The following is a 14,016-nucleotide window of genomic DNA, read 5'->3' as shown; positions in this document are numbered from 1 at the left end:
ATCCCTTTTTGTTGTGTATAACCCAATATAATAGCTTATTAGTCTCTTGTACCTTAGTTTACTTCTAATAATAATGAAAAAAATAATTAATGCAATAGTGCCTTAAGTTATCCTGAATTTAAGTAAAAAAATATATATTATAAATATAAAATAGTCATGGTCTTAAGTTATCTTTAGGTCAATTCCTTATTTCCCTTGAGAATTGTTGCAAAAGTATTTATATACATTACATCACCACTACTGTGTAAAATGTAAATAGCTTACTTATCTCTTGTGATCCAATGTGTTATTTAATAGAAAAGTGAAAAATCCTTTAAAATCTCGAGGTCTAAAAAAAACAAAAAACAACTAATTATGATCCTACATGTGATATTATTCTACTAATATAAAGTGGGACTTAACACCATATTTGTAACTTATCTATCTGTTGAGACCTATTTTTTTAATAGGAAAGTGATAAGTGCATTAAAACCTTAGATTATGTCATTGTACTTAAGTCATCTCCAAATCTTCCCCAAAATGTATTTAAAAAATATTACGCAGTGGGGAAAAAAAAACACACTAATTGTAATTATATGTGTGATACTGTTCTACTAATATATAAAATGTGAATTAACGCTGCATTATTTATAGCTTATCTGTCTATTATACCCAGTGTCTTTTTTATTAGAAAAATGATAGGTGAGTTAAATCCGTAGGTTGTACGACTGAGCTTAGGTCAGTTCCATATCTCCCTCAAAATTCAAACGCAAAAATCTTGCACAGTGATAAAAAAACTTATGATGTTACATAAATATTTATTTAAAATGTGTCTGTTTTTTCCGTCCCTTTCTTTTAAGTAGTTCATCATTATCATTGAACTTTGAACATTTAATTTTATTCAGGCACTCTTGTGCCTGCCGAGCCATCTGGCTGTTTAAACGCCGTTCAGCTGCCCAAGACTCCACCGCGTTCTCCCTTCAACTTGGGGGAAGCAATAGCCCGCGAGCATTCTGGAAGCTTTGCCCACTCAGCATCCCACGTCATCTCGCAAGAGTGACTCTGGGAGAGGAGAATAAGTAGAAATATTATTTAATTTCTACTTTTCATTGCATGAAGAATCCAGGTGCAAAGGACAGAGGTTATAACAAAGATTGTCAGGGAACTAAGATTGGAGGCACTCAGCTGGAGGATAAAGAGTGTGGACTTCAACATTTAATATAATTTGTTACTCCTCCCAAATACACATTTGTTAAATATAAAGATAAGTAGACATAATATAAAAAATCTATAATTGACTGTTGCCTTTTAAAAGAACACTCATGTATCAACCACACTATAAAGAGCTGTAAATATTATGATGCCAGGAGGAACCTCAATGTATGTAGCCAAACCATTTGCTTCTTACCTGGAGTCCTGCACCTCTGTGCTTAACTCAGTGCAAAGAGTGTTGAACTCTCATATAGGAAGTCAATAGCAACTGTCAAGCCATTAACCCCTTAAGACCGCAGGACGTACTATGATGTCCTTATTTTGGTGGCTCTAAAAGCCGCAGGACGTCATAGTACGTCCTGCGATCTTATGTACTTACCCGGTCGCCGGCGATCCCACGCCGGCGATCGCGGTATGGGGGACTTACCTGGGAGCCCAGGGAGTCCCCCTGCGTCCTCTTCAGCCGCCCAGGGCCATGTGATCGCGAGGTCCTTGCGAGGACCCCGCGATCACATGGACGGCATAGCCGTCCAAGGCATTGCCAGCAGGGGGAGTGCCTGTAATGACAGGTACTCCCCCTGCTGTCTGAAAAAAAAATTTAAAATGTTAAAACAGTGTAAAAATAAATTATATATACTTAGATCATATATATATTTATTATATATATGATCTAACTATATATACACACATATACACACATACACATAAATATGCATACACTGTCTACGTGTATTTTAATATTAATATATACATAATTATATATATATATTAATATCAAAATACACGTACAATGATATTGATTAAATATATATATAATTTTCATTATATATATATTTATATATAATAAAAAATAAATAAATATATAAATACGTTAAAAAAATAAATAAAAAAATAATAAAAAAATAATAAAAAAAATAGATAAAAAATATATAAACATGCGTAATTTCGTTCTAACTGTATTTTAAAATTAATATATATATATTGATATCAAAATACATGTAGAACGAAATAATATATATATCTATATACATAAGTATATACGTATATATCACTATGTATATACCTATATATAAATAAAAATAATTAAAAAAAATTATATACATATATATACACACATATATATATACACACATATATATATAATAATTCTACGCATATATTTATGTAATAATTTTACATAATTAGGTCATTTTATTAATTACAATTTGCAGGACCTGCCTGCCAACCCAGGCCAAAAGTTCAGGGAATTACATTGTCTAGCACTATATTTAACTCTGTAACTTTCCAAGACACCATGAAACCTGTACATGGGGGGTACTGTTTTACTCGGAAGACTTCGCTGAACACAAATATTAGTGTTTCAAAACAGTAAAATATATTACAACGACGATATTGTCAGTGACAGTGAAATTTTTTGCATTTTTCACACACAAATGGCACTTACACTGACGATATAATTGTTGTGATACGTTTTACTGTTTTGAAACACTAATATTTGTGTTCAGCGAAGTCTCCTGAGTATAACAGTACCCCTCATGTACAGGTTTTATGGTGTTTTCAAAAGTTACAGAGTCAAATATAAGGTTTGCGTTTCAGTTTTTTCACATTAAAATTCGCCAGGTTGCCTTTGAGACCGTATGGTAGCCCAGGAATTCTTATTTTCTCCCATTTTTTAAATATTTTTTCATATTAAATTATGTTCCATACCTAAATATTTGATGTTAAACGAAAGCCTCGTTTCCCCTGAATAAAATGATATATAATAATGGGGGGTGCATTTAATATGAAAGAGGTGAATTATGGTTGGACAGACATATAGCGCAAATGCCAGGTTTTGTTTACGTTTTTTTGGATCACAACTTGTACATTTGGCTGCGGTCTTAAGGGGTTAACAAGCCATTTGACTACCTATATCGAGGGGGCACCAGGGCACTCCAGCCACCATAGCTATTACAGTGTGCTGTTGCAGTTATGGTTCAAAGCTTAAAGGAACACTATAGGGTGTATTCCTAATCCTATAGCACCCCTGGCCAATCTAGCACCCCTGGCCTCCCTTATTCCCTTGGTCAAGTCTGCAGCTGCTGGCTCTGCCCCTGACCTGCCTGCTTGGCTGGCATCTATAGCAGTGTTGTTCTGAGCCAATGACAATGCTTTCCCCTAAGATTTGGTTGAGACTGTCAAGGAGACATTTTAAAGACAGAGCCAAACCCAGCCCTGGTCAATCAGCATCTCCTCATAGAGATGTATTGAATCAATGCATCTCTATTTGGAAAGGTCAGTGTCTCCATGCAGAGAGAGGAGGCACTGTGCAGCACTGCCCCAGGAAGCATATCTATCAGAGGAGTAGCCAGTGGAGGTATCCCTAAGCTGTAATGTAAACACTGCATTTTCTCTGAAAAGACAGTGTTTATTACAAAAAGCCTGAAGGGAATGATTATGCTCACCAGAACAAATACAATAAGCTGTAGGTGTTCTGGTAACTATAGTGCCCTTTTAAAGTGACATTCTAAACAAAAGAACCTCTATAACTCAATGTACAGGGAGTGCAGAATTATTAGGCAAGTTGTATTTTTGAGGATTAATTTTATTATTGAACAACAACCATGTTCTCAATAAACCCAAAAAACTCATTAATATCAAAGCTGAATATTTTTGGAAGTAGTTTTTAGTTTGTTTTTAGTTATAGCTATTTTAGGGGGATATCTGTGTGTGCAGGTGACTATTACTGTGCATAATTATTAGGCAACTTAACAAAAAACAAATATATACCCATTTCAATTATTTATTTTTACCAGTGAAACCAATATAACATCTCAACATTCACAAATATACATTTCTGACATTCAAAAACAAAACAAAAACAAATCAGTGACCGATATAGCCACCTTTCTTTGCAAGGACACTCAAAAGCCTGCCATCCATGGATTCTGTCAGTGTTTTGATCTGTTCACCATCAACATTGCGTGCAGCAGCAACCACAGCCTCCCAGACACTGTTCAGAGAGGTGTACTGTTTTCCCTCCTTGTAAATCTCACATTTGATGATGGACCACAGGTTCTCAATGGGGTTCAGATCAGGTGAACAAGGAGGCCATGTCATTAGATTTTCTTCTTTTATACCCTTTCTTGCCAGCCACGCTGTGGAGTACTTGGACGCGTGTGATGGAGCATTGTCCTGCATGAAAATCATGTTTTTCTTGAAGGATGCAGACTTCTTCCTGTACCACTGCTTGAAGAAGGTGTCTTCCAGAAACTGGCAGTAGGACTGGGAGTTGAGCTTGACTCCATCCTCAACCCGAAAAGGCCCCACAAGCTCATCTTTGATGATACCAGCCCAAACCAGTACTCCACCTCCACCTTGCTGGCGTCTGAGTCGGACTGGAGCTCTCTGTCCTTTACCAATCCAGCCACGGGCCCATCCATCTGGCCCATCAAGACTCACTCTCATTTCATCAGTCCATAAAACCTTAGAAAAATCATTCTTGAGATATTTCTTGGCCCAGTCTTGACGTTTCAGCTTGTGTGTCTTGTTCAGTGGTGGTCGTCTTTCAACCTTTCTTACCTTGGCCATGTCTCTGAGTATTGCACACATTGTGCTTTTGGGCACTCCAGTGATGTTGCAGCTCTGAAATATGGCCAAACTGGTGGCAAGTGGCATCTTAGCAGCTGCACGCTTGACTTTTCTCAGTTCATGGGCAGTTATTTTGCGCCTTGGTTTTTCCACACGCTTCTTGCGACCCTGTTGACTATTTTGAATGAAACGCTTGATTGTTCGATGATCACGCTTCAGAAGCTTTGCAATTTTAAGAGTGCTGCATCCCTATTTTTGACTTTTCTGAGCCTGTCAAGTCCTTCTTTTGACCCATTTTGCCAAAGGAAAGGAAGTTGCCTAATAATTATGCACACCTGATATAGGGTGTTGATGTCATTAGACCACACCCCTTCTCATTACAGAGATGCACATCACCTAATATGCTTAATTGGTAGTAGGCTTTCGAGCCTATACAGCTTGGAGTAAGACAACATGCATAAAGAGGATGATGTGGTCAAAATACTCATTTGCCTAATAATTCTGCACTCCCTGTACTGATTATGTTGCCTAGAATCTCTAGACTCCATCATCTGGTGAAATGACACACCATTTTGAAGTGGCTTGACAGAACATGGTCTCTCCCTGGCACCTGGCACCTCCCTGAAGCTCCTCGTAGTCTGCAAAACGGCAATTTTAACAATTCCATATAACCACTTACTGGACAACATTGATTGGCTGACAGAGTTGGACTAACCAGCTTCCTCTCCATCATCAACCTCTATAGTCCCTTTCCTCCATCACTTTCCTCCTCCATCAGTACCATAATAAATAAACCATCCTCTTTATAGGTTCCGCTCAATCAGCCTCTTTCGTCTAACAGCTTCTCCTCCTTCATCATGGCCCCTTTCCTAAAGTATTCTCCTCCACTGGCCCCTTACTCTGCGATACTTCTCCTTCTCAGCCATGTCATCCATCAACACCCTTCTCATTTTTAATCTCCATTCCCATATAAGCTCTCACCCTCCACAATTACTTCTAGCATGTTTGTTTCCTCTGTCCAAGGTATTTCTCCTTTAAAATCCTCCCTTCCCAGTCCCTTTCCTCCACAAGACTCATTTTACTCCATGAGCTCCTTACCTCTATCAGTTCAAATCAATACAACACTATATGCAGTATAAGGAGTATCATTCTCCTTATGGTTCATTATGCTCTGAGTATGTGTCATTGTCTCTGCTGGAAAGAGTGCAAATGCCTGGGCATCACTATTATTAAAGTTGGCATCTGCACCAGTGGCAGAACTGATGTAGAAAGGGCCCCAGTGCAGGGATGGCTAAAAGGTAGATCCTTAACAATCGTGCAACTCTCACAATACTTTGCCAGCTGGAGATCTACCATTTTCCCATCCTTGCAGGGTCGTATTTGTGAGCAGTCTTTGAATGTTAGCATGTTTTTGCATGGGCTATGTGTGTTTTTGAATGTAGTAGTGTATTTGTATGTACTGCTACCATTTGAATGTAGTGGTGTGTATTGTGTTGGCCTTTGAATGCCAGGATGTATTGGCATATTCACATACACTGCCACATACAGATACACACACATACTGACACAGGTACACTCACATATTGACACAGATGCACATACACAATGAGATATACACAGATACACACCCATGCTGACAAACAGATACACACATTCTGACACAGATACACATATACATACACACTGACAGATACACACACCCAGGACCCCCCCTACACACACACACAGTGACCCATACACACACACGGTGACCCAGCATTTAGTTTACAATATCATATATTTGAGCACCATATTTTAAAGTTTGAATTGCAGGGACTTTAAAATTTAGTTTGAACTCACCAAACTAAAAACATAATCGAATCAGCTGCTTCCACAAAGATAGCAATGAACTTACCTCCAAACCAGCTATTTATAACATATAGTTTTGATAAAGATGCTAATAGCAGCACATATTAGAGTTTTTCACTAAACCCCTAAACTGTAGCACATTACAACCCAAATTTCAATGTTAAAACTAAAATAGCCAAACTGTGGCTATAGCTGACTTTGATTTTTTTTCAGCTTAGCTATTTTAGCCTCAAATTTGCAGTTAGGATTTTAATTCACGACAATAAGGAGTTTAGTAAAAAGAAACATATATTTAGAGCAGGGATAACCTGCGGCTCTTGAGCGGTTGTTGCACTCATACAGAATTGTTTACTAAAGTGAAAATTCTAAGTTGAATTTTAAATTTAAGGCCAAAATAGTCAAATTGAAAAAAAAAGTCGTCAATGCTTACAGTTCGGCTACTTTGGCCTAAAATGTGAACTTCTTCATCAATTCTAACATTAAGGATTAACCTGGCTAATCCCATGACTTTCGCAATGTAGCTCTAACACGTTCTGGATAAAGTTAAGGAGAGTTGTTGACCAGCCTTAATGTAGAGAATAAGAAAGAAATGTTGCTTCAAACTGACTAAGAAAAAAAGTTTTTATTTCAAATATAATTACATATTTTCTTGCAAACATGCAATAATAGGTAGGGGTAAAATCAGTTGTGATATTCGTGGCTCAGAGCATCAACAACAACTGCAAAGAATTTATCGAAAGCGGCTTGGACTGATGGAGTGAAAGAGGATCCTAATTTTCCAGCCAGAAGAATCACGAACACTTCACCAAAACGCTGCGAATAAGACAGAAAAAAATGCATTAATGAATCTATTTATCAAGTCCAGGATAGAAAGCTGTACATTTATTCCATTGTATGTTATTTAGCCTCAAAATGCAGTATTAAAATGTTGCAGTACAAAAGTCAATTCATTATTCAGTACTTTAGCTTAGGTTTTGCAATTGGCTTACAATTAACTACAGTTTGGTGTTTCATAATTAATTTTACTCTAATTTTATTGCTGCAACATAGGATCCTCTACATATTACTTTTTAAGTGCAGCCCTAGAACATAAAGCAATTCTAACAGGATTGAAAATTGCTAGAAAATCTAAGTGAATGTCTAATTTAAGGCGAAAATAGCCCAAACCCGTTTGGATAATTTTTTTAATATTTCACTTGTTTTGGCCTTAATTTTGAAATTCCCTTTGAATTCCACAAAAATAATTTGGCAATCTGAGTTTAGGGGCACATATTGACAACAAATGCTCTGAAACCCCATATTTTTCAAATATGGCAAGTTGTGCTGTTAATTTTTAATCTTTGTAATCTTAATATGACAAATAACTTGTATTTTATAATACATGTATATAATTAAAATTGAAAACATTGGAGCCCACCCAGCAGCTAAACTGTTGTATCATAGAATAAAACATTCAGATGTATTCAATTTCAGCTTGCTTGTGGGACAGATATTTTTTAAAAGGTGGAGAGATTTCAGGTATAATGAAATTCCCTTATCTAGAATTGTGTTACTCCACATGTAGCACATGGCCATTATAGAACTCTAATGAAAGTTGCTGTAGAGTCTACAGTTTAACCATTATGCCATTCCTATTGTATCCGTAAACTAATTATTTTGCATAATTAATATTAAACACAAAATATTCAAACATGAACTGATAGAAGTGTCTTAAACATAACAGCATTTCTTAGTGAAAATATGTAACAATGATATTCTGTAACCATAAGAACCCAAATAATCTTTATGTGAAATACATACTCTGAAGTTCTCTGGATCTATATGAAGTGTGTTGGCATGGCTGTAACTGAGGTCGCGGAGATCGGCCTTAATGGTATCCAAGTGGTGGGCTGCTTTGTTAAGAGCTGCCAGGACCTTCTTGCCGTGGGCCTGTACTTTGGCATTTCCATAAATTGCTTTTTCGTTGGACAGGGCTCCGAAAGAACTGAAATACCTCTGGGTCCAGGGGTAGACCAGGAGCAGCCTAGTGAGAGAGAAACATGTTTTTAAAAAAAATACAATAAGCACATCTTAATGTGGGATGGATCGGGCATCATTTTATTAAAGGGACATTACATGCACCTAATCAGTACAGCAGCATATTGTAATATTCCAGTAGTTATGGTGAAATTATTTTTTGTGTGCCTTACATATGTTTTCTATCAAATGTTTTTTGACAAAAATAGGACCCTTTGTTACATTTCTCTGTGCATTAATAGCATTTTTGTCATTTTATTCAAAGCTCTTAAAAATGGTTTGACAAAAGGAAATAGGGGATGGAAAGCATCCAAAAAGACTTTGCACCATACACTGTAGTGATTATGGTGCTTAGAATGTCCCTTTACTATAACTATACCAGTGTTAAAAAGTTTTTACAGAACGTTTTGTATTATAGTAAAAAGCACGTTACCGATAAAAGGTTAGATTATAGGTCTTTTCTGTCAAGCCTTAATTTCTACGAGGTTTAGTTTTTTATGTAACATGTCCTATTCATAAATGTCAGTAATTGTTTGACTTATTCCTACAGAAATAACTTCTTAGCATCAATAATTATTGTATTTAGATTAATTTAACCAATAGATTATTTAGCCACCTGCTCTTAAAACACTGAAAGTAATATTCTCTAAGATATACATGTCTCTGCTTTAAACATGAACAGAACATGAATCATTTAAAAACCTTTACAATCATTATTTTCTCACCTTCCCAAGGCATCTCCACCATCATGTTCCAGATCAATTTTGTTGCATACGGTGGCGATGGCCGCCTTCTCTTCGGCTGTCCATTGAACCATGGTGGCTGTTAGAGAGATGAGTAGTTCAGGCTTCAGAAACAAGAAGTACAAGGCTCTGAGAGACAAGTCTTTCTCCACCAGATTTTATAGGAAAAACAACCATGTTACGCCTACGATAAACCACCCTGTCATCCTTTTTTCTTCTCCAACTCAAACTTGCTGTTACTGATAAGAGGAAGAAATATTTGAGGATAGGTCTGACCTTGCTATTTTGCATCTTCTCATTGACAGATTCCTTATTGTTACGCTACAGTACAGTTTCTCCAATTATCATCGACAGAATTAACCCCCCCATCCCAAACACACACACAATTCCCATTTACTTTGCCCAGCTAAGCAATCTTTTTCACATATTAGGAGTTGCCCATTTGCATCTTTCCCATTATTGCTAGTTTATACCAAAACCCATTTCTAATTTTATGAAATATTTCACCCACTTATATGTGATCACTCTCATGCCACCCATACCTGTTTTTATAAACAACTCATCAAATTGATCAATTGGAACGCAGTCACTCCTGTGAATGCGTTGTATCACATTGTTTAATTTTTACTTTTCCAGTTCTTTACTCTATCAAGTACTTGGAGTTGCAACATTGAAATTAAACTATTGCCATTATTTTAGTACGGGTCAGTGTTAAAACTCTAAATGAAGTAGACCTGGCATTGACATGTATAGATGCCAAGGGCAGCATTTAATGTGAATAAAAAGGTAATTTTTCTCAGTGATTTCTTCTGCATACTTCCCTCAACAGGGGCTTAACTAGGAACCACTGGACCCTAGGGGAAAGTAAAGCCCCCCTCATCGGCTCTCCTTACTCCCCTCAAGCAATACACCTGAGTGGGATGTGTGCAGTGGCTCTTGATGATTGGATGAGAATGACTGTGGGTGGTGCTTGGCTAAGTGTGGTTGTGTGATATGTATATGTGTATGGGGTTGGCTGATATTAATTATGTGTGGGGGCTTGGCTAAGTAGGAGTGTGTGTGAAGTCGAATGAGTATGGCTGTGTTTGGACTTGTCTAAGTATGATTGTGTTTGGAGATGACTGAGTATGAGTGTGAATGTGATTGTGTGTAGGGTTTGCGGAGTTTTGATTGTATGTGCCCGAGTGTAATTATGTGTGAGATTTGCAGAGTTTAAATGTATGTGGTGTTGTCTGAGTGTGTGAGGCTACAGTGTGTGTAATACTTATAATAGAAACAAAATTACCCTGCTTACCTTTCTGCAGAGTAGTGCGTATAATACCAGGTGGTTGCGGTGGGCTTCTGGCCACATTTCTGAGAGAGTAGCAGGTGCAGACCACCGTAAATAGTTTTCCTGTCCAGTGCTCATTGATTGAGTCAGGGCGTTGCCATGCTAACCTGGCGCAATGTTCTGACTCATTCTCTGAATGCTCTGACCAAGAGGGAGTTTACCAAGCACTTTCTCTCAAACTGTAATGGTTACTTAATATATTGTCAGAATTACAATGCATTCAATAACAATTTGCACAGGTCAACTATACTTATAAGAACTTTTTCAAGCAGCTGCAGGTTTTAATCCGAGTTTGGCCATTTATACTCACCAAAGTGAAAATTCAAGGTGTGTGCAAAGTCATTTAAAATTTAACGTCAAACTAGCCAAACAGGACATCAGCCATGCTCTCCATTCAACTAGCCTTAAATTAAAAATTCACTTTGAATTCTCATGTTAGTAAATAACCCTGAATACGTTTTAATCGTTGCAATTATTTTTTAATTTCCAACCAAACCTTTTCATGTGAACATACAAAATTAAGCCCTGACTCAAACTCCCACTACTCCTGGACGGCAGCAATGACTATAGTACGCATCGGCCTCAATACATACAATACAAAAACAACAAAAATGTACTTGTGCACTATACCAAATCCCTATGCACATTTAAAAACTGGAGTTAAAAAAAATAAAAAATAACTCCAATGGCCATTTAAGTGTACCCTAACCTGCTTTGTGCATTACACAGCAATGTTACATTGATGCCACGAATCGCATGTGTTCCCTATTAAAGGTTAATAAGTATTTAGGGGTTTAGATAAATAAATTTCTCTGTCTCATTAGAGAGTTTACTTTATAGTTGAAAATAGCAAGGTTAATTGTTAGCAGGGCCGGACTGGCCCACCGGGATATCGGGAAATTTCCCGGTGGGCCGTGGCACCTGGGGGCTGCAGAACTCTAACTCCCTATAGAGAGGGAGCCCTGCAGCTGTTTTTAATGATATCACAGCCGCCGGCCTCATGTCCGTGCCGCCGGTTTGTTAGTGTAGGACCCACCTAAGAGGTTTTGCTGTGACGTGGCAGGTGAGCTTACACTTAAATGGCCATTGTAGTGATTCCAAATAACCTTCAGTTATTTAAATGTGCATAGGAATTTGGATAGTGCGCACACTTGTACACAAACAGAAACTTTACAGGAAAAGTGGAAATGTGGGTACAATTAATTACAGGGTTATTTCCTAAAATGAGAATTCAAAGTGAATCTAATGTGAATTTCAAACTTAAGGCCAGAGTAGCCGAACTGAAAGCATAGCTGACTTTTTTCCAGTTCGGCTTTTTCACCTTAAATATAAAATTCACTTTGAACTCTAATTTAATGAATAACCATTGTAGTATTTTTATTAAGTAAAGAATAGTAATAATAATAATTTTAATAATACAATTTTTTTTTTACTGAAATAAAAATGTTACTACATTGTATCTAACATGTGTGGCTACCTCTTTCAATAGGCATGTAAATTGTCAGTGCTTATAGTGCATCTTTAAGTAACAGGGAGCATCAGATAATGATACGGAGCTAAACAGACACGTTTTATCACATTCTTTCTATTATCACCTTTACATCCCCCATATGTTAAGACAGCAATATTTCTATCTCCAGCTTCTAGAACCACTATCTCTGCCTTGCAAGCAACATCCTGTACCACCCATTTGATTCAAACCTACTCAGCCAATTCTGGACCATGACGTCATTCATTTCTTGCATCCACAGGACTAGCTGTTTGGTTGAGGAGTGAAGTATTTTCGTTATGTACGATTATTGGCAATTTACTTGTATCCTGTTGCATTTTTCAAGGATATTGCAAGACACTGAAAATCTGTATAAACCTCATGTTTCGTGTGAAAGCGTGTATTTTTTTAATGAACTGTGAATATTGCAATTAAATTGGGTTGATTGTCAATGCATTATCAATACTTTACATTAATATCAAATATAACCTGGAGCGTCCTTTGAAAGAGGAGCGCTAACTTACCTGGAATTTACACCATTGAGTAAATTATTGAAAAGCATGTTTAGCTCCTGTTAACCTCTTTTGTATGTGATATTCCTTTTTATTTTAAGTTAATATTAAAGATATAACAATTTACATCACAATTCAGTTCAGTCAAAGCAAAGCCTGGGTAACCATTGCAAGAGAGGAGAATAAGCAGAAACATTATCTCATTTCTACTTTTCATTGGATGAAGAATCCAGGAGGTTATAACAATGATTGTCAGGGAACTAAGATGAAGGTGCCCAGTCGGAGGATACAGAGTGTGGACTTTAACATTTAATATGGAAACATAGAATGTGACGGCAGATAAGAACCATTCAGCCATCTAGTCTGCCCAGTTTTCTAAATACTTGCATTAGTCTCTGGCCTTATCTTATAGTTAGGATAGCCTTATGCCTATCCCACGCATGCTTAAACTCCTTTACTGTGTTAACCTCTACCACTTCAGCTGGAAGGCTATTCCATGCATCCGCTACCCTCTCAGTAAAGTAATACTTCCTGATATTATTTTTAAACCTTAGCCGCTCTTATTTAAGACTATGTCCTCTTGTTGTGATAGTATTTGTTCTTTTAAATATAGTCTCCTCCTTTACTGTGTTGATTCCCTTTCTGTATTTAAATGTTTCTATCTTAAATGTAATATAATTCTTTAGACATCCAAAATACAGATTTGTGGAATATAAAGATATGTTAACATAATATCTTGAGAAGTGACAGTTCCTTTTTTAACCCCTTAAGGACCAAACTTCTGGAATAAAAGGGAATCATGACATGTCACACATATCATGTGTCTTTAAGGGGTTAAACAACACTTATGTATCAAAACCTCTACAGAGCTCTACTGAGCGTATGATGTCAGGAGGCCCCTCAATGTATGTAACCAAACCATTTGCTTCCTACCAGGTGTCCACAGTACACTAGTCACTTCCTGTATGGAGAAGACTTGCTGTGCAGGCCCAGCTCATTGGCTGAGTGCATTAGCTGATGTCTCTCAGCCAACGAGTTAAGCCCTGAGTTAAGAGCTTTTAACTCTCATAGAGGAAGTCACTAGTAACTGTCACGCCATTAACAAACAGATTGACTACTTTTATTGAGGGGGCACCAGGACACTCCTGGCACCATAGCTATTACAGCAAGTATGTCAAACCCACGGCCCACACTGAGGCCAGTATGTATATATTCCTTTTCATTTATAGCCTCTTCCTTAAATCCCTTCTCTATTACTTCAAGGAATTTCTTTTTTATAAAATAGAAATTCCTTGGAGTAATAGAGAAGCCAATGTA

General features: G+C 37.1%; 1 protein-coding gene across 1 annotated transcript; it reads right to left on the bottom strand.

Moving 5' to 3' along the window:
* Positions 1–7,265: 7,265 nt before the first annotated feature.
* Positions 7,266–9,510, bottom strand: LOC134608432 (hemoglobin subunit beta-2-like). Its single transcript, XM_063451232.1, has 3 exons — positions 9,351–9,510; positions 8,410–8,632; positions 7,266–7,422 (listed from the first exon to the last, which is right to left on the bottom strand). The coding sequence occupies exons 1-3, from the start codon at positions 9,440–9,442 to the stop codon at positions 7,291–7,293; spliced, it is 447 nt and encodes a 148-aa protein (XP_063307302.1). The 5' UTR covers positions 9,443–9,510; the 3' UTR covers positions 7,266–7,290.
* Positions 9,511–14,016: the final 4,506 nt, after the last annotated feature.

This window comes from Pelobates fuscus, chromosome 4 (assembly GCF_036172605.1).
Source record: "Pelobates fuscus isolate aPelFus1 chromosome 4, aPelFus1.pri, whole genome shotgun sequence".
Lineage (NCBI taxonomy): Eukaryota > Metazoa > Chordata > Amphibia > Anura > Pelobatidae > Pelobates > Pelobates fuscus.
This window is presented reverse-complemented; position numbering and strand designations above follow the sequence as displayed.

Excerpts from the sequence above, each read along its gene's own strand:
- LOC134608432 (XM_063451232.1), bottom strand. The coding sequence starts at position 9,442 with ATGGTTCAATGGACAGCCGAAGAGAAGGCGGCCATCGCCACCGTATGC. Across the intron at positions 8,633-9,350 it reads GGTGGAGATGCCTTGGGAAG|GCTGCTCCTGGTCTACCCCT; the intron begins GTGAGAAAATAA and ends CTCTCTCACTAG. Across the intron at positions 7,423-8,409 it reads TAGATCCAGAGAACTTCAGA|CGTTTTGGTGAAGTGTTCGT; the intron begins GTATGTATTTCA and ends TCTTATTCGCAG.